Source organism: Nelumbo nucifera, chromosome 3 (assembly GCF_055504915.1).
Source record: "Nelumbo nucifera cultivar China Antique chromosome 3, China Antique-T2T, whole genome shotgun sequence".
NCBI classification, from domain to species: domain Eukaryota; kingdom Viridiplantae; phylum Streptophyta; class Magnoliopsida; order Proteales; family Nelumbonaceae; genus Nelumbo; species Nelumbo nucifera.
This window is the reverse complement of record NC_142651.1, coordinates 107,087,588-107,112,424: the sequence shown is the minus strand read 5'-3', so window position 1 is coordinate 107,112,424 and position 24,837 is coordinate 107,087,588. Positions and strand designations below refer to the sequence as shown.

Genomic DNA, 24,837 nt, shown 5'->3' with positions numbered 1-24,837 from the left:
GTACATATTTTATATTTTTCTATGAATGTTAAAATGGTAATATATTAACACTCGTTAGTCTGTTTAACGTCAAGTTAGTGACATGGTGAGTTTTAGACATTTTTAAAAGTTGTGATGAGTTTAAGAGAAATACTGAAAACTCATGGTGAGTTTTAGACAATTTCCCTATAAAGTATGGAAATTTTTATGAACAAGCAGGTGTGTGGCCTATATTGTCCATCATGACTAGGATTATTTCCTCTTTGTTTTTGGGTAGCTTGCTAAGGCCTCCCCTAAAGTTTATGGTTGTTGCTGAACTTCCCTTGAAGTTTGGTAATTGCAATAACCTCACTAAACTTTATGAAATAAATGCAAATAGACCCCTTTTGGTAGAATTTTCTAAAGAAGGCGTGAAATTGTCCAAAATACCCATGCAATTACTTTTAGCAAAAACCTTTGTTTTCCAAATTTTCTCTTCATATGAATCACTACACCTAACTCTTCCAATCTCTTTTCTAAAATTGATTTATTTTCCAAATTTTCCCTTCACATCAATCACTCAAAGGTAAAGCTAAAACTTTAAGGGTCTTTGTAGTTAGAATCGGAATCGATATCATCCGAAATTGGAATCGGAATGGTCCATTTTCATAGTCTGTTTGGTTTAGACAGGAATGAGAATGAAAATTAAAATCAACAGGAATGAGATTTCATTCCCAAGGGAGGGGCAGGGAATGGCCATTCCCTCAAATGGGGGAATGCCATTCCAGTAGGAATGGGAACGAGATTCTAATTCCACCCAACCAAACAGTTGGAATCGGAATAACCCATTCTGATTCCGATTTTAGACCCTATTCCCGCAAACCAAATGGGTTTTGAATTCTCTTTGTTTTTATTGTTTATAAAGTCTGTATTGTTTTTTCTCCATAAAAAACAACCTTAATAATAATTGCATAGATATTTTAGACATTTTCATGCATTTTTCTTTTTCTAGATGATTCTTTGAAAGGTAATCTAGTTGCAAATGTATTAGAAAATTAAAAGAGATGATTACAATTACTAAAATTCAAATTCAAGGATTCAGCAATTACCTTCTTTTAAACGAGCAAAGGTTTTTTCTAGTTAAATTACAAATTGCCATGCTTTGGCCAAACTTCCATTTGTCGCAAAAATCCAACAGTTAGATTCCAACACTTTGCTAGTCTCATCATTGTACTTAATGGTAACAATAAAATTAATAAAATGCTTATTCAGAGCTTGATGGCTACAAGAAGAAAACATAAAGTTAAAATAGACATGTTAAAACACAATATCTCTTGCTGTATTTTCTTTTTGCAATTTTTAGTTTTATATTTTTATGTTTTTTCTATATTTTCCTCTTTTTATTTGTTTATTTTTCTAAAAAATATATATTTCTTGCAATTTCCCAACCTGCCCTTTATTTTCTGTTTTTTTGTATATTATCAATTTTCTACAAAATTATCTCATACTTGTATCGGAATCTTTTCTTAAGTCTACGAAATATAGGAATCGGACGCCGAGGGGCTAAAACCGTGAAATCACGGCCTTCGATGCATTGCTGTAGCCCAGCGCTGCTCCAGCTGGAGTAGCTGATTTTTGAACTTATCTGAAGGACTGAAGAGTATTGTATCTCCGCCACCCTTCTCTGCCAATAATTCATACGCTCTTCTTCACCACTATATCGGGAGGTCGGAAGAGAGAAGAGTCAGGAACAAAGAAAAGAAAACAACAGAATTTGATTAGTTATCTACTAATAATCTAGTCTCTCTGTCAAAGCATCTAAAAGCCTTAATCACCTTTCTCTCTCTTCTACTAGATTCGTTCCATTTTCAGCCTCAGTCCTCAGACCTCAGGTGCTCTTCTCTCTCTATGGTATAATCAATTTTTATAATGTTGTTTGTTTTGGTGGAGATTTTATTCTCGCTCTCTCTCTCTCTCGATCTTGGTTTATTGTTTTTAGGGTTCCGTTTTTTATTTGAAATTCGGCGTTATTCTTTTCCTGCATAAATTGCCAGGTTTTCTTACCATCTCTCTTTCCCTGCTTTCTTGTTAGATTGTCCGAATGCTTTTCTGGACATTTATTTTGGATCTGGACCTGGAGCCTTGGAAGTCTTTCTGTTTTTTCGTTTGTCTGATAGATTGCTCGTATTTTCTCACTATCCTTCCCGGCTTTGGAGCAGTGAATTTGAGCTATTTTGCTTTTCGAGTTCTTTTTTCCCCCTTCCCTCCTGCGATTAGTGTGTCTTTATGCCTGTATGAGGATTTAAATGGGAGAAATTCTGCATATTAGTCTTTTGTAAAATTTGTTATTTCGTGCAAGTTTGGATTCAAGGATGTACCATTGGAGATTATCTCAGGATCTGTCTGATTTGTTTGGATTTTGATCGAATTGGCATTCCTGATTATCAGACATGTTTTGTCGCTAATCAGATGAAATTTAGGAATGGACTTCTATTGGTCTACGATTTCCTTTGGAGTTTTTGAGGTTTGCTACGGGAATATTTTGGATTCGAGGAAACATTTTGTTGAAAAAAAGACTCGAACTATTAACGCTTATCTTTTAAGTAATAGTAGTAAATTTGTTGGTGAAGGCAGTGCAAACTGCAAAGTTTTGAAATAGAAAATGAAGCTGGAAATCATATATACAGATCTCTCTCTCTCTCCCCCCCCCCCCTCTCTCGTTTTTTTTTTTTGAACATTTTGAGCATTTCCGAGTTTCTTCGTTTTTTCAAGGAAGCTCTGCTCTCTTTTCATTCTTCTTTCTCTTTTTTAAGGGCTACGCTTTTTATTGAATGATGCGAAGCTATGGTATATTTGTATAGTTTTTGCCCTTAATATTATTTTATTCATTTCTGGTGCAATTTTATGAGTAAAAACGAGAATTAAAGCTTTTTATACTGTTAACTGTATCCGTAAAATGTATTTATTTGGTATCCTTTTTTTGATAGGTGCATTTTTTTGGCATCTTGAGTAGTGTGAGCCTGTTTATTTGCTATTGAGCAGGTTATTTGCAGGATTCCTACTGTTTTTGTTTCATTTTCTTTTCAGCTAAGTAGTTAAGTTTTGAATATAAAGAAAAAGCTAGGTATTTCTAATCTAAATTACTACAGGCTATTCTTCAGGCTCTGTACTTTCTTCTCCTTGTTTTTGGAGTTTGTTGGTCTGTGTTCTGTAAGATCATATTTGGGTATTTCACTGACAACAAAGTTATCAAACTTCAACTAGAATGGAAATGGATATAGAATTGGACACTCTTCATTTCTTCTGGACTTTTAGTTAAAACTCCGTGTTGTTTTTATCTGGTGACAAATTTTGGCTTGAGTGCTTGGTGAAATTCCTATTTCCTAACTCAGGTTTTATTCACATGCAGGGACTTCACAGAAATTCACAGGTGAAGGTTGTACCTGATGGCAAGGATCAAACCTCAAGCGCTGCTGCTCCAGAGCAAAAAGAAGAAGGGTCCAACTCGAATCAGTGCCACTACAATTATCACTTGCAATCTAATTATTGTCTTGATTGTTTTGTGCTTAGTTGCTACATACAGGCATTGGTCTCAGAGGTTGTGATGTTTTCTTTTCTTTTCTATTGTTCTTTTTTCCTGTTCTGAAATGTATCAATTAACAATGTCTGATGGAATTTACAGTGGAAGATCTTAGTTGATAATTTTATTGGTTATTATTATCATAATTACATTCTGTAACTGAAGTAATTCATAACCACTTTATAGGTCAAGATACCAACTAGAGAATGACTTGCCAAATCTTGTGGTACATTTACTTCTTTCTTCTTCTTTATTTTTGCATTGTGTTCCTGTCTTTTTCTTTCACATGTTGGTATCTCCTTGATGTGCTGTTTTTATTGTGTCTTTTAATGATCAGGTTGGTTCCCGTTTTTGTTGTATGTGGTTAAGTCATTAAGTTGATGTTTTTTCCTTTAAGTGAAACCTTATACATTCTGATTTTATTTGTTTTGTTCTATAGGATGCTGATGCAGTTGGAGATCTGAATAAGTTTGATCTTCCTAGTTATGCTGTAAGTTTTTTCTAGTATTGTTTGGCAATAACATGTTTCTGCCCTGGTTTTCTGAACCTGAATATGACTAGATGTAACAATCCTTTATTATTTTGAAAAATTTGTACACTATATCATAGCTATCCACCATAAAGGTGTAGCGAATGAGTGAATTATCCAACAACAGTATGGTGCCTAAGTTGGAGAGTATGGGGAATCTAGAGAGAAGTTGGAGAGTCGAGACCTTGATTGAAATGAAGAAATTGGTCTTCGAAGAAGGAAAGAGCAAAAACCTTTCAGTGCTGAAATTAAGAGAAAAAGGAAGGGCAACTATCTTCCTAACAGGAGAAGCTACACGGTGAAGAAAAATGGTTGGATGGGTTCTTTGGAAGTTTCAAGAAGAGGGTATCAGGTGGCTTTGAAATACAACCAGAAAGGTTGGTTTGTGGCTGTAACAGAGGTTTTTTGGAGATAATAGAAAACAAATGGTTTGTTTTCTGGAGGGAAAGCAGGGGAGGGGTTGGAGGTTGGTCTCTCAGATGTTGCAAGAATATCTGATGATGAAGGTTGGTATGTTAACCAGAGAAGTCTACCAAAGCAGCAAAAATATAGTGGCACAACAAGAAGTAATTGTAAGTTGTGTTAACAAAGTGCAAAGGTTGACATTGGAAGGAAACACAGAAGGGTGGGAAAGAAGAATGATCTTGGAAGCAGGAAAGGAGATTACAGACTGGGGAGTTATTCTGGATAAGCTGAAAAAGAAAATTCAAATGGAAGGAGTTAAGATATTCCCATTTGATAGAAGACGGGCAACTCTGCTATGCGGTGATGAAAATTGCTGGAGTGAAGCCAGATGAAATTCCTTGTTCAATTGATGTCTTCATAGATGGAGCTTGGACGACGGTCTGGATTGTGTCTGAGCACGAAGCGTTGCTGTGGGGGGAAGGGCGAGAGGTTGGAGACGAAGGTGACGAGGTAGGGCGTGGACCACGTGGCAGACAAAGATCGGAAGAGAGACGCTAATGTGATAGGCATGGAAGATAAAGGGGAGAAGCCACGAAGGAAGTTTTGAACAATCTCCACTCATCGGGGAGGTTCCAAAGTTTAAATGATTTTGAGAAAGGGGACGTTGAGCTCGAGAAACAAAAGTAGGTGGATAGTTTAATGTCGGTTTTGTTATCTGACCCGATTAAGCTAGACTTTGAACCAGGAAAAGAGAGTGGTTCAGGTCACAGGGGCGAGTGGTCTGAACTAGGCAGGTTTCAGGGGTGTTTTAGCAACTTGCCGAATAATCCCAGTGAGTCTCCTCTTAAAAATGAAAAAGATGAATCTGAGAAACCTCCTCGTAACAACGAAAGATTAGGTGAGTGCTCCGATTTTTTAGGCTTACGAATTTTGGCTCCCTCCGATGAGATTGAACCAGATGCGAGGGAGGCGTCAGAAAGGAAATTCTGCATTGGAAGATCAGAATCCAAGGTCATGGAGTGGATTCAGCTAGGAGAAATTTTCATGAAAGAAGATGACAATGCGGGAGAAGATGACTTAAACATATTTGAAGAGCTGGATTTTGAAAAAAAAAAGAGGGTGGAAGGGAGAACAGTTTGGGGTTGAATGAACATGGAGGAGGGGGAGAGAGGGACAAAGTTCAAACAGGGCTTGAGATGGAAAATGGTGGCCTCCAGGTCTCTAGGGAAGAAGTAGAGACCATTGATGAAGAGGATGAGGAAAAGAAAAAGTCTTTGTCAAGAGTAGAGACCATTGATGAAGAGGATGAGGAAAAGAAAGTCTTTGTCAAGAGTCTACATAAGGAAACAAAAATGCAGAACCAGGCCTTTGCAAGAGAATGTAGGATCAGGTGGAAGAGGATGGAGCAACAGGTACAGAGGAGGAACAAGTAGTCATAGATGAGAATCATGAAGTTGAGAAATCTGTGGATCTGGGAAGGGTGCTGAACACAGGGGTGAGGGTCAGTAGATTGTTGGGTTTATTCTTCTTGGGGGGAGAGGATTTTGCAAAGGAAGCTTTTAGGGAGGTGAAAATACTAGAGTCCAGACGAAAGAGAAGATTAAGGGGGCGGCTGATTCTGATTTCTGTTTCAGGGACAACTAAGGAATTTGGAAGTTTAAAGATAGTTGGAGATGTAGAGGAGGGGAAGGGTAGAGAAGACCTGAGTGCAGATCAATTGTTTGAGAAGAATGCCATATTTGAGTTGGAAGAATTAATGCTCAAAGGGAGGGATCTACAAGGGGGGAGAAATGCCCTAATGCAGTAAGAAAATTTAGAAAATAGAAAACCAGTCAAAAGAGACAAGTTTCAAATGTTTTTGCCAGACTGAAGCTGGGAGTATATTGAGCAGGATTAAAAAAGAAAGGGAGAAAGATAAAGAAAGTTACCCAGATGAGACAACAGATTACTATATTAGACAGTGGACACGATGAGGAAATGGATAAAGTTTAAATCGAGCATTTCATCAGTTGGATTGTTTCAGGATGCTTTTTTTCATGTGTTTTCTGGCAGGATTTGGAGCTTCTGGGTTTCAGTCTCTTGTTTGTTTTAGGGGTTGGTGGTAAGGACCCCTGTGATTTTTGTTGTGATACTTGTAATTGTATATGGGTTTGTTTCTTAAGGTGCTTTGGTATGTCTGTAGGGTTAATTCTCTGTTTTTAGGGGCTTTTGTTATGGTGGGTCTGTTGTATTTTGGGTCTGTCCTTGCTGGGTGATTCCTTATCACCCTGCTGTATCTCCTTTTCCTTTTCTCTAATAAACTTCATTTTTTTATTTATCTTCAAAAATAATAATAGAATAAGGGGTAAGCGCATGAAGGGCCTCTTAATCTTTTGTAATTTTTTGAAAATTTATACAAATTATAAGTGTCCACTATAAAGGTGGAGCAAAACTGCAAAAGGATGGGTTTCAGAATCTGAAGAGAAAAAGATGGAAATACATAATAAATAATAGCATTAAGCCATTAAATGTGACATTTACTTTGAGGGCAAATTTGTAACCCAGACTTATGAGTAGAATCAGTTATTGTTACTAAAACATAGTGTGTATTTAATGTACCAATTAAGGGCAAAAATATTGGAGAAAATCAATAATTATATTAATAAATTGGATGGGAAAAATCATCCTTGAGAAGCCAGGACACAACTAGTTGCTTATTGTATAAGGTAATTAGCTATTTTGAATGAACAATTTTTTTTTCAGGTAAGCACCTTGTTCTAAGTGAATAAATAGTTATTTGTTATATATAGCCAAGAATTGTAACATAGAGATGAAGTAGATTTTCAAGAGGGAAAACCATCCCATAATTCTAGATTTTGTATTCTCAACAACTGCAAAAGCTGATTATCCACACCAGGACAAGCATTATACTACTACATGTACAATATAAATGAAATAATAAACTTACGTTAATAAATGGGAAAAAGGTGGTTATAAAAATGAGTTTAGGATGGACTTCAAGCAAAAAGAAATGACTCCATCTAAAGCTGTACCCTACATAGATAGAAAAGCTCCATGGCAATGAATATCTGCTATACATTTCTACCTAATTAACCCTCAAACCTAGCTAAGCAATCTCATTCTGATCTCTAGATATCCATCTTAACCATGATTTCAAGATCTTTAATACACACGCTTTTCACTCATGAAGGACAATCTTCAAGAGTCACAAACCCTTTTTCTTTTGACAAGTAAAAGAGAAAATTTATTAAAGTTTATCAAAACAATAAACAACTTATACAATGAGCTTCCCACACATAGGTGCAAGGTGCAGCCTAAAAAAGCCAAGTAAATTACAATTTAGCCCAGAAAAAGATGATCCCTATGCAATGCTTGCTTAGCTAGGTAGTCAGCTAACCCATTAACTGATCTCCTTTCCCACTGAGTCCTTATTGTCATGTTGGATGTCAGCCATTTAAACCTCTTCACAGCTTCCTTGTAGGTCTCCATGCAATAGAATCCACATTCCTTAGTCAACTAATCACCAACTTCGAGTCCCCCCCTCAATAAGTAATCTAACAACATTCATCTCTTTAGCTAATTATACCCCCTGCAAAACAGCTTGAGCCTCGGCTTTGATTGAGTCCCCCACACCCAACAGACTAGAAAACATAGCAACTATACTGCCATTTGCATCTCTGAAAACACCTCCAATTCTTGAAGGCCCTGGGTTCCCCAAGCTGCTACCATCAAAGTTGTGTTTAACGAAGTCTTCTTCAGGAGGTACCCAGTCTATCAAAAGCTTGACCTTTAACACTGATCTCCTCTCTACGGCTCCCCAATTTCTCCATAGATCAAAGGAAACTAGATAGAAGATATTTAGTGTTTTAGCTCATAGTATCACCCTGCTAACAATGTAGTCCCAAATAGCCTCCTCATTCCTTATCATTAAAGAATCCTGCATTTCTCTCTCCTCCCAAACTGTCCAAACCAATGCAACTCTAGCACATCTTTAAAGGATTCTACCCCATCTCTTAGGTGGTTAGGCCACTTGAAGAAGGTAGGGTAAAAAAGATTACTGATCTGCAGAGGCAAAGATCACTTGCACCCCAAAAAGATCACAACCTTTCCTACAGGCTTGCAACAACAGGGCACGAGAATAACATATGGTAACAACTTTCACTATTAACTTTGCACAAGATACACCAGCTCAAGGATAAACAAAGGTACAGTCTTTTTCTTTGTAGGTTGTCCAAAGTGTTTAACTTTCCATGAAAGGCTTCCCAGCAGAAAGCTCCAACCTTGGGAGGGATAGGCTTAGACCACACTTCTTTAGAGGGGAAAATAGGGGTAGATGAGTCCAGAGACAAGGAGGAGAAAAGAGGCCTTTAGTGTTTTCCACACCCGACTATCAGAGGAGGAAGGATCTGACAAGGAGTCAAGGACTTTTATTAGTAAAGCATCTTGATCAAACTCATGGCCCCTTAGACCTCTTCTCAAACCTAAGTCCCAACTGACCAATGTTCTGAAAATCATAATTGTATCATAAATCGTAAAGAGGTTTGAATCGAATCGTATTGTGAGTGGTAAGATTTTTTCTGATTTTTCTAAAAGTTGTTGAAATAACTATAAGAGATACCCAAACCTCTAAAAAAATAGAAAAGTGACTACTAATTTTCAACCTGTAGACACAATATATGTAGGTAGTAATAGTGAGCCTATGATCTTACTAATCTGCTATTGAATATTTGCCTATCTTGTGATCGTATCTCCAAGTTTTTAAGGGAAAAGAATCATAATGTTTTCTAATCCCTAATTCACTATAATTTCAACTTCAAGTTTTTATAATTAAGTCAAACATGCAATTCATGAAAAATACAAGAGAGAGAGAGAGAGAGAGAGAGAGAGAGGAGGGGACACACATCTAAGAACATGATAATTCAACATAATAACACATTTATAAAGACTCACATTAGGAGTTAACAAATTATAAGCCAATTGCCTTACCGAAACAACATGGGCCCAAGCCCCTTTTCATGTCAAAAAAGACTTAAAAAACCATGGAGTACAGATTCTATTTTGCATACAAAAGAGGAGAAAAAACAATAGGGCGGAACCCCTATTTTGTGTTAAAAAATGGGAGAAAATGAGGAGCAGATCCTGTTTAGCACAAGGAAAAGAGAGAAGAAAATAACAGGGTTGAGCCCCTGCTTTTTATGTTAAAATAGCTGAAAACACAATAGAGCAGAGCTCCTGTTTCACATTACAAAAATAGGTAAAAACAAGGCATAGCCCCTTTTGTGTCAAATAAAAATTGGAAAAAATGGGGAGTAGCCCCTCTTTTGTATAAAAAAAAGAGAAACCAATAAGCGGTCGGAGCCCTTGTTTTTGTGTGAGAAAATAAGGAAGAAAGTTCTCCTATTTTGCATCTAAAGATGAAGGGGCAAAATCAAGGTTCAAAGTATCGACACGTATCGGCCGATACGTATCGTTCCGGGACCCCTCCGATACGCCCCTATAGTGGGTGTATCGGGGGTCTGACCGGTTCAGGGGGTGGAGCCCTAAACCGGCCCTACCGGCATATCGGGCGTATCGATATTTTGAACCTTGGGCAAAATATTTGTATAAGAGGAAGAATATGAAGAGCGGAGGCCCTATTTTAGTGTCGAAACAGAATAAAAAATAGAAGGGCAGAGCCCCTGTTTTGGCATCAAAGAACAAGAAGAGTCTACCAAAGAAGAAGAAGATGCTTCGGTGGTAGAGTGAAGCATTGGTGGTCCTCAAAATGGAGAATGGTTTCTTTTCTCTCTTGCCCAGGCATTTTCATTTGGAGGTAAGTCTCGTTTGGTAGCTTGATGAGACAAATAACCCTTAATCATTAAAATTACAATATTACCCTCATTTATAAAAGTAAAACTTTAAAATAGGACTATGCAGTCCTTTCCTCCTAAAAGCACTTTAATTGATTAACTGCTCAAATCGTTTAAAAATCACGATTTACGATTCGGTCTAACAATTTGAATACAAATCGCACAATTTTTTCAAAATACGATTATTGTATACGATATGTATTGTTCTGCTAACAATTCGATATGGATCGTAAATCGTAGAATTTTAAAAACACTACAATTGACATCAATTGAAGGAGAAAAGGAAGCAAAATGTTGTATAGGTTCATTCTTGAGGACAAAGAGAGTACAAGGAAGGAAAAAGGTCCTTAAGAGTAGAGTTTCCAACCCAGAGATCTTCCTAGAACAAAACTTTGTCCCCAATACATGCACCATACCTTATAAAGCTTAAGAATTGGGGAAGAATGCCATGTATGGCTTTCTAGGGAGAAGCCATGGTTTCCCGCTGAGAGACACCCACATCCCAACCATTGCCAACACATCCATGAATACTTTCAATCACCTCATGCTAGAGTCTCTCCCCCTCCAAAGGCCACCTCCACAACCACTTGCTCAACAAAGCTATTTTTTTCCCTAGGTTCCCTAGCCCGAACCCCCCTTGCTCCTTGCTCTTGCAAACAATTTCCCATGTAACCAAGTGATCCTTCCTACCCTCCCTAGGCTCCCACAAGAAGTCCCTCATGATTTTTTTCTACCTTCAAAACCTCCCTTTGTGACACCTTAAAGGTTGATGTTGTGAGGATTATTTAATTGTTATTTTACAGTTGCTGTTAGTGTGCTGTCAGCCTAAGATGCTGTCAGCCAGTTAGTTTCTTTCTTTTTTGTTAGTTTGTTACTAGGGAGTGCCACCAGGGGCATACTTGTAATCTCCCATTCCTTTTATATTAAGTTAATATAAATAACTAAATTGGCGGCAGCCAGAAGAGTTTTTTTGTTTGTCTCTCAATCATATCTTCCTCTTTCCCTCTTTTCCTCTTTTCTCTCTTCTCTTCTCTTCTCTTCTCTTTCTCTCTCTCGTCTCTCTCTCTCTCTCCATGAATGATTACATGGTATCAGAGAAAGGTTCTGGGCTATAAAAACCTATTTCTCCCATCTGAGCCTGCTTCGTTCTCTTTCTTCTTTGATTTCTTGGACGTGGAAGACAGAGAAACCCTAGAAGGCCACTTGCGGCTCTTCCTTTGGGTTCTTCCTTGGTTGTAACATCAAGGAGACCCTAGCAGAAGAAGGGCGATGCAGTAAAGACTCCCTTCCTTGTCCGTTCGATGCTGTGAGGTTAATTTCTGGGTTGGCACCTTCATACAGGTGCTGGACAGGGTATGTGTTCTTGTGTTTTTCTATGGCCAATGGTGTGAAGGCCTTACTTTTTTGGTTTTATACCTTCGTTTAGATGTTGGACTGTTAGATTGCATGTGCTGTAGTCGAACTACTACTATACTATTTTAATGGCTGGTGCTGGACTGATTACTGGGCTGTTTTAATGGCTGAACCATCACTGAGTTGATTTCAGCAGTTCTTTGTTTTTCCACATTCCAGAAATAAATTTCTTGGGGGTTGGTATTCTGATTGTGGCTGTTGTGTAGTTGTGTGGGATTTGGTCTGATTCAGCAGTACTTTATGGCAAACTATGATTCAGCTTCATCGGGGGTTACACCAACCCGCAACACAACTGGTATGGGAAGTGAAAACATGATGTTTCCCATGCCCATTACCCCTCTAAATGGTCTAAACTACCTGGAGTGGGCTAAAAGTGTAAAACTTTATGTAACAACAAGGGGAAAATCTGGTTACATAAATGGAAGGGTGAAAGAACCCAAGAGTGAGTGAACATGATAGGTGGGACCAAGAAAACAGTATGGTGATGTCTTGGCTCCTTGCAGCCATGGAACCTGATGTGAAGAAGAACTTTATGTGGGAAGACACCGCTAGTGAGATTTGGGAACAGGCCAAAACCACATATTCTGAGCAAAGGCATTATGCCAAGGTTTACCAGTTGCAAGATGAATCCTCAACCTGTAAACAAGGAAATTGTAGTTTGTCTACCTATTATTCAGCCCTTACTTTCGTATTGGAAGAATTGGATCATTATCAGGCTATAGAGTGGAAACATGATGATGATGCTAAGGCCTACAAGAAGCTGGTTTCTCAGCAGCGTGTGTTTGCCTTCTTGTTGGGACTGAACCTTGTCTATGAACTCTTGAGAGTTCAGATCTTAGGAAGTAAAGAGTTGTCGTCGGTTCACGAGGTATATGCCCTTGTTCAATCTGAAGAAAGTGGCGGAGTGTGATGGTTACAATCGAGGGGGACCAACAAGTTGCATTGGCTGCAATGAGTAATAACAACATGGGGAAGAAAAGTGACACCAAGAAGGCTGATGATAAAGACAAGTTGTTTTGTACTCATTGTCGGCGCTCACGACATACACGTGACACATGTTGGGACATTCACGGGAAACCCAAGTGGGCAGTTAAGAACCAAGAACAGGGTAAATGGCAAGGTCAAAAGAAGACGGACACAACACATAATGCAACACATGTGGCAACCCAAGATACTTAGGTTGTTGACCCCAAGGAAGATATCATGAATTCCTTCGGAGACCACTTGGAGTCATATGGTAGGGCTTTGCGACAAATGGATAGTTCAGTCACTGGTACTCCTACTTCATTTGCATCTACATCAAGTAATGCGGCTTCTGCATTCCATGTCACTACTGCCACTAGTTCCCCTTGGATCATTGACTCAGGGGCCTCTAACCACATGACCGGTAAGCCGAACTTGTTTCAGACTTATAGCCTTTTGTCAGGAAGGGATAAAGTGAAGCTTGCAGATGGATCATTCTCCTCCATTGTAGGCCAAGGATCAATATCTCTTTCCCATGGCCTTAACCTGAATTGTGAATTGCATGTCCCTCAACTTCCTATAAATTTGCTTTCAATCAGTAGTATCACAAACTCTTGAAACTGTAGTGTAACTTTTTTTCCTGGTTCATGTGTTTTTCAGGATCTAACTTCTGGGAAGACGATTGGTAGAGGGAGCCTAGTGGATGGTCTCTACATTCTTGACAACAAAGTTGGTCTCTCGGTGTCATCCTCAGATTCATATAGTCAATCAAATAAGAGTCAAATTTTTTTGTGGCATAGTCGGTTAGGTCATGTTTCTTTTGAAATAGTAAAGTCTTTGTTTCTGGTTTTATTTAAGTCATGTTCAGTGTTGGAGTTCCAGTGTTAAACGTGTTAGTTGAACAAACAATGTAGAACAACTTTTCACTCAAATAATAAAAGATCAAGTGTTCCTTTTCATGTTGTGTATTTTGATGTATGGGGGCCTACTACTATAATCTCTGAGGGCGGATATAAGTACTTTATCACATTGGTCGATGACTTCTCTCGCTATACATGGGTATTCCCTATGCGTAGTAGAGACGAAGTTCCAAAGATTGTGAAAGACTTCTAGAGGATGGTATTTACGCAATTCCATGTTGAAATACAGATCTTCCAATGAAACAATGCAAAAGAATGTTTCCACGGTGAGCTCAATGAGTTCTTTGCCTCCCACGGATCTATTCATAGGAGCTCATGCACAAGAACACCACAACAAAATGGTGTTGTAGAAAGAAAAAACAGACACCTCTTTGAGGTAGCTCGCGGGATGATGTTACACATGAATGTTCCAAAAAGGTTTTGGATGGATGCTATACTTGCAGCTGCTTATGTCATCAATCGCATGCCCTCCAGAGTGTTGAACTACATGGCCCCTCATCAGTTGTTATTCCCTCAGTCCCCTTTATTTTCCATTCCCATGAGAGTTATTTGTTGTCGTGCCTTTGTCCATGATTTGTCTCCGTCTCAAAGCAAGTTAGACCCTCGGTCCATTCCTTGTATCTTTCTGGGGTATCCCTCCTCTCAAAAAGGGTATTGGTGCTTTGATCCTGCTAGTCATAAGTTTTTTGTGTCTATGGATGTGTCTTTATTTGAGTCTGAACCGCTCTTCCCTGCTTCTCCTCAGGGGGAGAGTAGTAGTGTGGAAGAGGAGAAGCAGGTTCAGGTCCGCCAAGTCTCTCTTCCTTTTATTTCGGATCTTGCTCCCTTTCGTGTCTTCCAACGTACACGTTGTAGAGATCAACAATGTGATAGAGATGTGGAGCAGCCAAACATTGAGCAACCGACACTGTTAGGAACAAGTTGTTGTATTGATAGTGTATGTGGATGATATCATCATTACAGGAAATTGGAGATCAGAAATACAAAAATTGAAACAATTCCTTGCATCTAAATTTGAAGTGAAAGATTTAGGTCCCTTGAAGTATTTCCTTGGAATTGAAGTCGCCCGCTCAGAAAGAGGTATCTTCATTTCTCAAAGGAAATACACCCTTGATCTATTACAAGACACAGGCAAATTAGGCGCAAGGCCAGCAGATACTCCGATGGAAGTTGATCACAAGTTGGGTGACTGTGATGGTGAACCTTTGAAAGATGTGAAACAGTTCCAAAGGTTAGTGGGAAAGTTGATTTATTTGTCCATGACCCGTCTAGACATTGCCTATTCAGTTGGGGTTCTAAGCCAATTCATGCACTCTCCTAAGAAACCACACATGGAGGCAGCAGAGAGAGTTCTTAGATACTTAAAAAAGTATCTCGGAACAGGTCTACTATTCAGTAAACATAATCACCTAAAGGTGGAAGTCTTTACAGATGTTGATTGGGCAGGTGTTGTGGATGATAGAAAGTCCACAAGTGGGTATTGCACATTTGTGGGAGGAAACCTAGTGACCTGGAAAAGGAAGAAACAAAGTGTGGTAGCAAGGTCAAGTGCTGAAGCTGAATATAGAGCTATGGCACATGGGGTGGTTGAAGTCCTTTGGCTAAAAAATCTTTTAGGGGAGTTTGGAGTTGTTGTTCATAATCCTATGTCTCTTTACTGTGACAACAAGGCAACCAGAAACATCGCCAGCAACTCTGTCCTACATGAGAGGATTAAGCACATTGAGGTGGACAAACACTTCATAAGGGAAAAATTGGAAAAAAGAGAAATTTGCATCCCTTATGTCAACTCCAAGGAACAACTTGCTGATGTCCTCACAAAAGGACTTCCATACTTGCGGCACAATGAGTTATGTGACAAGGTGGGAATGATAGACATATTCAGCCCAACTTGAGGGGGAGTGTTGTGAGGATTATTTAATTGTTATTTTACAGTTGCTGTTAGTGTGCTGTTAGCCTAAGATGCTGTCAGCCAGTTAGTTTCATTCTTTTTTATTAGTTTGTTACTAGGGAGTGCCACCAGGGGCATACTTGTAATCTTCCATTCCTTTTATACTAAGTTAATATAAATAACTAAACTGGTGGCAGCCAGAAGAGTTTTTTTGTTTGTGTCTCTCAATCATATCTTCCTCTTCTCCTCTTTTCTCTCTTCTCTTCTCTTTCTCTCTCTCGTCTCTCTCTCTCTCCATGAATGATTACAGTTGACATGTAGTAAACTGGTAGGTTGGGGTTGGCTAGAGTAGACTTGATTAATGTAATTTATCCCCCTAAAGAGATATAGTTTCTCTTCCATACAACCAACCTCTTACCACAACTATCAATAGCTGGACTCCAAAACCTACTTTCCCTTGGATTGTCTCCTAGAGGCAAACCTAAGTACTCCAAAGGCCAATCTAGAGTCAAGTTGGAGAGAGATTCAAACAACTTCACCACCCACTTCAAGTATCTTGCCAACTAGGATCCCCACCCTCACAAAAAATGATAGTAATCATCTACAACCTGTAGATGTGTAACTACTAATCCAAGGCTTCCTATCCTCCGGCCTTTAAAGAAACCCATCCTATCAACTCTTCTTAGAAGCCTACTACACACATCTACAACCAAGGTAAATAAAAAAAGTTAAGAGTGGGAAAAAAAATCCTTGACCACTCTGTTAACCACTACTGAGTAATGACAAGTCTTCAAGCAGCCTTCAATCCATCCACACCATCTCTCCCCAAACCCATAGCATCTCAAAGTCTCAAGAAGGAAAGATCAATCCACCAGGTCACAAGCTTTTTCAAGATCCAACCAACTTACACACAAAACCTTTCTTCCTTCTTTTTAAGTCCTCCACACATTCATTGGCGATTAACATTTGGTCAATGATCTGTCTACCTTGAATAAAGACCAATTCCCAATTGTGTTGTATTTTTTAGTTGTTTTTTGATAAATGATTAATGATTACTTTATTAATATCAAGAGCTTAAACCAGTACAAGCATCCCTTGGAGAGGCATGAGTTGTGCCCTCCCCCAAATCAAAAACAAATATAACAGATTAAAAGAAAGTTACAGCTGAGCCTAGTGTAAAGTATCCCTATTTGTCCCTTGTTTGGCTAGAAAATCAGCCAAAGAATTTTCTGATCTCTTAACTCAGTGTACTCTTACATTCATACTCCTTGTATACCATTGAAATTTCTTGATTTCATCTCTATAACACCAAAGGACAGAATCTGGATTTTGCAGCCATCCCACGACAGCATGACTACCTTAGAAACTCCTTCTATTATTAAATTTACCAAACTAAGCTGGTGAGCAATCTGGATTCCTTGTTTTGCAGCAAGCAGTTCAGCCCTAATAGAGTCTCCTTCCCCCATCAGGCCTGAGTAAAGTGCCAAAATATTCCCACCCTTCTCTCTCGCCACCCCTCCTACACCAGACCATCTTGGATTTCCTTGAATACTTCTATTAAAATTAAACTTTAAGTACTCTTTTGGAGGTGGTGTCCAAGCTAGATCTGTTCTATCCTTCTGAGAACTGCTATTGTCCACCACCCTCATCAAAGGAAAACTGGTGAAAACTGTTCACGGTTTTTAACCGGTGTATCACCCTGGTCATCACACACCTTGATTTCTTGTGTACTTCTCTCATTCTCCTGAGAAATTCTTGCATTTTTCTCTTCCCAAATGGACCAAATCAAAGAAAAGAAATATGTAAGTGATAACAAAGGTGGATGGGCCAAATAAAAACTATATCTATGAAGGGAGAGTCCACCTGCACCCAAACAAGAGAAGAACCAATCCCACAATTTTGCAGTAGAAGAACAAGAAATACAAAAGTGACAACAATCCTCTCCATACAAGTAAAGAGGTGGGATAGTGGTAATTAAGCAATATATAAAAACAAGAGGTCATGGGTTCAAGTCTTATTAATTACATTTTAGAAATAAAAAAAAAAATCCTCTCCACTAGATTTGCAAAGAATGCACAAGTAAGGGGATAAACACAGAGAGGATCTTTGCTTTATCAAATTGTCCCAAGGTGTTTTACCTTCCCATAGAACACTTCCCAACAAAGAGCATTAACTTAGTTGTTGAAAAGATGGATGTTGATCATATCAAAAGTTAGTGAGTTTTTGCTCTTATTCCTTGTTTTAATTTTTTATTTATGTTGATTTTTTGTTTGTTTCTACATCTATCAACATCATTTTTTGAGAAATCATCTATCAACATCATTATGCCTATATGCCTCGTTGTTTACATTTTTTATCAGACTGCCTTATTTGCATTAGATCCTAAACACCTCAAAAGGCTTGATAACAGTGGAGCTAAACAAAGAAGGTTCTCCTGAGATTGTGGATAAATTCCTTGACTTATGGTGAGTATTTGGAATTTGTCACTATACTTATGCATCCATCACTTGCTAGTTATTTCAGTCTTCAAAAACTTTTGATTACTCCTTGATAATGTAGGTATGCCGTGATAGTATTCCAAAGTTTGCACTGATATGAGTTTAGCTGAACTAATAAACAACACATGTAAAACATTCCATTGCATTTAGGCTGCATTTTTTTTTTTTTTTTGGGGGGGGGGGGTAAGGGTTGCTTTACCTCTTAAAATGGGCTTTCCAAGAAGTGCTTCCTAAAAGTGCTGATTCGAGAATCACTTTGCATTTTATCAATCAGCTTTGTCTTTATAAAACCCACTTCCCAGTAATGCAGAAGCCATATTTTTTTCCCCTTCTTTGAAACAGGCTTCTACTGCTTTTTCAGACCCAATAAGTCCATTTGTGGCTTTTTTATCAAATGCATTTTTTGAGTGCTTTTAGCTTCCTGGATGCAATAAGCCATAGAAGCACCCCTAAACACAGCTTTATTTCATTGAGACAAATGGATTTGTGATTTTCACCAAGAGGTGATTTTAACACTTGCCATGGATCTTTTATTACCTATAATAATTATGATTTTTGGTAGAGACACTGCAGGAACACCAAACTCTTTTCTTGGTAGTTAACAGAACAGAGAAAATTATAGAAACTTAGAAGCAGATTTTAACATGGTGTTATGAAATGGTTTTATGTTCTTAATTTTTTGAAATTATAATTATAAAAGACATTATTAAACTAAAATATTCATTTTATGTGTTTATATACTTGTTTCTTTTTATTATTTTCTTTTATGTTAGGGTTTAATCTACACACATTGCTAAATGTTCTCTTGAATCCTTAAAGACTTCAAAACCTGAACCAATAAGTAAGGAAGAACTTGAAATTTTGTCTAATCAACACATTTTCTTCTTCTTCTACCTTTTTCTTTTCTTGTTTCTCTATAATAAAAATAGGGGCTCAGCCCCTTCATTTTCTGAACTTACTTTTCTTTCTTTTTTTTCTTCTCACGAATACTTTGGTTTTCTATACTTTAACATGAAGTTTTTGCTTATGAAAATTATGGATAACTATTAAGGAAATATGGTTGCTAGTTGCTACGGAACCTAGGGAACTACCCTAGGATATATAATTTTTTACTTTAAAAAGCCCATCGCCTAGGAAATACCTAGGTGCCTGCCCAGGTGACTGGGCAACAAGGCATCCCCATGTCACCTAGGCTTGCCCTTGCACCTTGAAAACTATGATTAAATTATGCATCTAACTCATGAGGAGTTGCTAGAGAATTACCAAATAGATCTCACAGTGAGGAATTTACAAGGACATGCTTCCTCAGAAATCTTCATGTAGGACGGTCATGTCCAAACATACATAATAGGTGTATTGCAGGAATTGTGCTTGTTTTGAGTCTTGTGGATCCATTGTCTACTTAAAACTACTAGAGTGCAATTTTTATATGTGGAAATACTATGCATTGGGCATCTATTCACGGTTCATTAGAAACCACTTTCATCCACATTAGAAACACTATATTCTTCACTTGTTCATTGTTCTTTGGCATCATATAAAAAACTATCCCTTCTTTAATGCAGCAGAGTTAGTTCTTATTAGCAACGCTCTTTGGCATCATATCAAAAAGTAGTTTCAGATTTTTTTGAAAATTGTCAAAAAACTATAAAAATACCTTAACCCCTCAAGAATTGGAAAAAATTACTGTACTAATTTTCAGCCTACAACCATAATATAAATAGGTAAGTAGTAGACGGGTAGTGAGTTTGACAATTACACCACTTTCATGAATCATAATTCAGCAGATGCATGTGTATGATCAAGTTCAACTTCAATTTTAAGCAATAAAAAAACCATATCTTTGATTTTATTGCTATTTGATATGTTCATATAATTATATAAATATGAGCTTTACATGGCATCATGTTTATGTCTTCATTTCCAAGGCTCAACAAAAAAGGCAACTTTGGGGCAACCCAATATCTTATTTGGTTCCCCTAAAAAAAATTATAGTTGCTATCTATCAAGATATATCAATCAATCATCATCATCAGTATTATTCTCATCAACAAGTTGAATGTTGTCTCATCTTTCTATTCTTCTGGGTGCTTTGTCTGAAGATAGGGCTGTTCTGATCGACCCTAATCCTTGATCTCTGTTCTGAGATTTCAGCAAGAGAGGTCTTCCTGGACCCGAATTAGGCACTCTATAAATATATCATATACCCCAAGTTTGAGGGAGAGTGTGAAGAATCTCACTGATGTACCAGTTTGAGGGGGAGTGAATGGACTTTCTATGGGAACCAGGAGAGATGAAAAAGGATCATTTGCATAAATGGAAGGTGGTATGCAAAATCAAATCTCAAGGTGATTTGGGTATGAGAAACATTGAGTTGAGGAATGCTGCACTTCTGTGGAAGTGGTTGTGGATATTTTTTTTTGATGAATTAGTGGTTGTGGATATTTCCAATGGAAATAGAAAAGTTGTGGCACAAAGTGGTTTTTAGTATACATAGCCGTCAAATTTTAGCTTTATGTACCCCTCCCAGTTAGTGGTGTCCAAGACATACAAACCCAAAGTTTTGAAGAAGATGAGTTAGCCATTTCCAACCACTTCCTATACAAGTCATCCACCGAGAAATCTGAAAATAGCTCTAGAGACTTTAGCTAGATGGGTCCAAAGGATGATTCAATGACAATGATCAATGGGTCCAAAGGATGGCTAACAGCATGGCTGATGTTTTGGCAAAACAAGCGGTTGGGAGAAATAAACCGTTTTGGGATCAATTGTAATTTTCTTTGGTTTTGGAGATAAGTGGTTTTGTCTCCAATTGTACTTGTACTTCCTTTCTCTTCTTTAATCAATGCAAGTTGCAATTATTAATAAAAAAACGCATACATTATATATATATATATATACACACACACACTCTTGGGGCCAGACATTGCTGGTCTGGCATGTAATTCCTTCTAATCTGTTAATGAAATCTACTGTTATGGATAAAAAAAAAGATAACTAGGGAGGGTAGTGACTAAATATCTGTCAAAGAAAAGTGTTAGGAGATAGGTCATTTGTTCCAGCAAACGATGGTTGCTGCCAACGTGGTTGTTATCAGGGATGAGGTGATCTGTGATCATGTGACATCCAGAATCTAAGGTTGGTTATGGTAAAAGGAAAAGAGAATATATTGACAGCAAAGAAACTTCAGTGTCATCAGCTAGGAGTGGTGGTTATTTCTCATAGTCAGCTCGAGAAGGATGCAGAGAGCACAGTGCAGCAGGTGCTCTATTCAGAGCTTCATGTAAATTTAAAGGTTGACAAAGAAATTGAGGAGTCGGAAGATGAGATTCAAAATTTATGAAGAGATTCCTGATTCCTGAGCTATAAAATCAAGGTACTCAAATGTGAGTCTTGTAAATATAGAAAGCAAAATAGAAACCAAGGAGATATGAGTTGTGTTTCGAAATTCTAATCATATAGTGTACAGTTGAAGTATAGGATAAGACCCACTGCAAAAGATCAATGGGAGGAGAATGAGGCTCATAATAGAGGGGTAAACGTGGGGGATGCGGAGGATCAGGGAACTAACAAGGAAGGGCAAATTTAAAATCTTTGAGGAACTAGTGATAATTTGGGATGCTAGAGTTGAAAGCAAGATGGTAGAAATAACAAAAGGTTTTCATTATCTTTGTGGTCCTGAAATGTTGGAAGGGGGAATAACCTAATGGTCCTAATCTCTTCCATCAATTCTGTCATATCGATGAAAATTCTACTCTCTGTCCTATATGTGGCTCTCTTTTCATATTTGCATATAATTTGATAAACTCACTTTTTTTTTGCAGCCAAAAGGGGCACTTCAAAGGCATGCCTTTTCATCGTGTGATAAAAAACTATGTGATTCAAGGTGGAGACTTCCAAAGACTAGGGGCTGCAGAAGATTGGACAATGAAAGGAAAATCTAGTAGCCAACTTGCTACAAGGTTTTTATGAACCACTTTATATTTTTCTGAAGGTCACTTTTATTTTTCAAAGTTCTGACAGGTGTACTTTGTACTTTTAAACATCCAGTCTAAAGCATGAAGCATTTATGCTTGGAACTTCAAAAGGTAAATATGATGGCAAAGGGTTTGAGCTTTTTATCACAACTGCACCCACCACAGATCTAAATGATAAGCTCATTGTGTTTGGACGGGTCATCAAGGGAGAAGATGTTGTTCAGGTACAAAGTAACTTCTCTTTCTCTGTTTTTTCCTTGTGAAAATTACCTAAAAAAATGACAATTTCAATTTTCTATGCCAACAAAACAAAGTGCAACAAGCTCTTTGCACTAATTTTCCATATTTCTAAAGTTGATGCCTACCAAATCTTAAATCTAGCATAAATCCCATCTTTTATGTTGGGAATTTTATTTGTTATGAATAAAAATAAAAAGAATGCTTATTTATATTCTTTCTCCCTGTTATTAGTAATGAAGCTTTGCTTTTTATAATTATATGCTGTCCAAATTCAAAATAGCTAAATGGTTAATTAAATAAAAATATAAAAAAGAAATGATATTTCTAGCTTTCATAAAAAAGTAGAAATGTGAAGGAAAATAAAAACAGAAAAAACTAAACTTTTGGTGAATTTCTCGTAAACAATAATAACAATCAAAATAATTCTATTGCATGTCTGAAAGGCCATTTTAGGAGTAATTGGGTAGAAGTTGAATATAAAGAGTACCTAGCGGATGACATAATTGCTGAAGAAATAAGAACAAGAGGTTCGGAGGCACTGAAGTTGCAAGAAGGGAAAAAGGTTACAGTTTTTTTTTTTTTTTTTTTTTTTTTTTTTTGCGGAAGGAGACCTATAGTGGTTTAAGTGTTTCCTGGTAGGGGCTGCAAGTTGGTTGAAGTACAAGAGTGGAGGAGGTGTCTAAAGAGTTATGGAAAGTATTTTGAAGTGGAAAATGTTGAAGATTAATTAGTTTTATGATGTTTTTCTGAGTAGATGTTTTATGTTAGTTGTTAGATAGGAGGTGGAGACCACAGGAGTTATGTGAGTCCAAATTTTATTAAAGTTTTTGAGTGTTATATATGCTGTTTTATGTTTTGCTGCCCTATAAGGGCATAGTTATCTTTGTACTGTTCTATTATTTTAGTATAAATAATAAGGGGAGGGGGCGGCCAGATTATTGCTCTTTTCTTTCCAACTTCTCTTCTTCTCCTTCTCTCTTCAAGAAACTACTTTTCTTTTATATTTTTTAATTCAACAGATTTCTACTCGGTATCAGAGCATCGGCTAGGGTTTCTTGAAGCATTCTCATGCAGCCCTAGATCAACCGACTGCATGAAGTAGTAAAGGGCTGATCGATCTGCTATAGATTGCCCAGTTCTTGGAGTTTTTGGTGGGATCTAGTCAGCAGGAAGGTGATCTATTATTTGGCATCAAAATCAGGAAGAACTGGAGTACGGGGAAGAGTCCTAGAAAAGTTGGACTCTTTGTTTTTCATCTGATCTTGGGCGCTCAGGTATTGTTAGTTTTCGTTTGATTTTCTGAAGAGGGCGGTTTGGTTTCTGGAATTTTCTGGGCCTCCCTGAGTGATCGATTCACTTTTTTCTCTGTTGGGAGGTGTGGGGAGGAGAGAGATTTCCCTCCAGCTAGGGTTTTCTTCTTGCAGAAGGGTTGGTTTCTGTATGTGATATTAAATTATTTTTTTAAGGTCTCCAATCTTTTTTTTTCTTACTATTGAACTGTTTGAAGTAAGATGGAGAGTTGGAATACCAAGATGAAATCTATCGGTACTGTGGGACTGGGTGTTGGAGGTAGTAGTGATATTTTTGGGTTTGGGATCATTACTACATTAAAACTTGATGGTACAAATTATTTGGAGTGGGCACAATCAGCTAAGATGGCTATTGGTTCCCGCAGAAAATTAGGGTATCTCACTGGGGAGGAGAAGAAACCTAATACAGACTCTTCCCGATGGGTGCAGGAGAATTACATGGTAATGCCCTGGCTATGTAATTCTATGTTACCTCATATTGTAAAAAAATTCTTATGAGCTAATACTACTAAGGAGTTTTGGGATGGAGTGACTGAAACCTACTCTCAGAAGCAAAATGAAGCCAAAGCCTATCAGTTAAGAAGTCAGGTGATAAGTATGAAACAGGGAGAAAAACCTCTTGCTGTGTATTTCTCTATGCTGAAAGCCCTATGGTAGGAAATAGATCACTTAGAAACTGTGGTATGGGAAAGCGTAAATGATGTGACAACTTATCATAGACTGGTAGAGAGGAATAGGGTTTTTGAGTTCTTGGCAGGGCTGAACCCTGAATTTGACAGTGCTAGGCAGCATGCTCTTTCTAGGGAGGGTGTGATACTCTCTCAGGCCTATGCCTTTGTCTCTGGAGAGGAGAGTAGGAGGAATGTAATGCTGAGACAGCTTGGGATTGACCAGCCGGCTATGGTTGGTACAACAAAACCTAAGCCGAATGGAGACAGGGGGAGTAGTGAGATTAGAAGGGAAGATAAGAAGGACTTGGTGTGTGATTATTGCAAGAAGCCTAAGCATACCAGGGACACTTGTTGGAAGCTTCATCCAAATCTTATGCCTGCTCGGATAAGAAACAAGAAGGAAAATGCAAATGTAGCCACTACAGGAGACTCTTCAGCCCCTCTCTCCCAAACTAATTAGGAATCCATTGCAGTAGCAGCAGTGAGAACAAAATTGGAGAGGTTTGGACAGCTTATGAGTAAGAAAGGTTCACCTAACTCTAGCCTTCCAGATGGACAGCAAAATGCAGGAGCCAACCACACCACTTCCTTTGCACATACAGGTAGTTCATATGCAACAACAAATCTTGCATC

General features: G+C 38.0%; 1 protein-coding gene across 1 annotated transcript in view; it reads left to right on the top strand.

Moving 5' to 3' along the window:
* The first annotated feature begins 1,631 nt into the window (after positions 1-1,631).
* LOC104598767 (peptidyl-prolyl cis-trans isomerase CYP21-4-like) overlaps positions 1,632-24,837 on the top strand; it is a 36,567-nt gene continuing 13,361 nt past the window's right edge. The window contains exons 1-7 of the mRNA XM_010260972.3: positions 1,632-1,850; positions 3,368-3,556; positions 3,725-3,764; positions 3,978-4,028; positions 17,888-17,973; positions 21,831-21,968; positions 22,057-22,207. Of these exons, the coding sequence (XP_010259274.1) occupies positions 3,405-3,556; positions 3,725-3,764; positions 3,978-4,028; positions 17,888-17,973; positions 21,831-21,968; positions 22,057-22,207 (618 nt within the window). The 5' untranslated portion in view covers positions 1,632-1,850; positions 3,368-3,404. The remainder of the gene's footprint in view (positions 1,851-3,367; positions 3,557-3,724; positions 3,765-3,977; positions 4,029-17,887; positions 17,974-21,830; positions 21,969-22,056; positions 22,208-24,837) is intronic.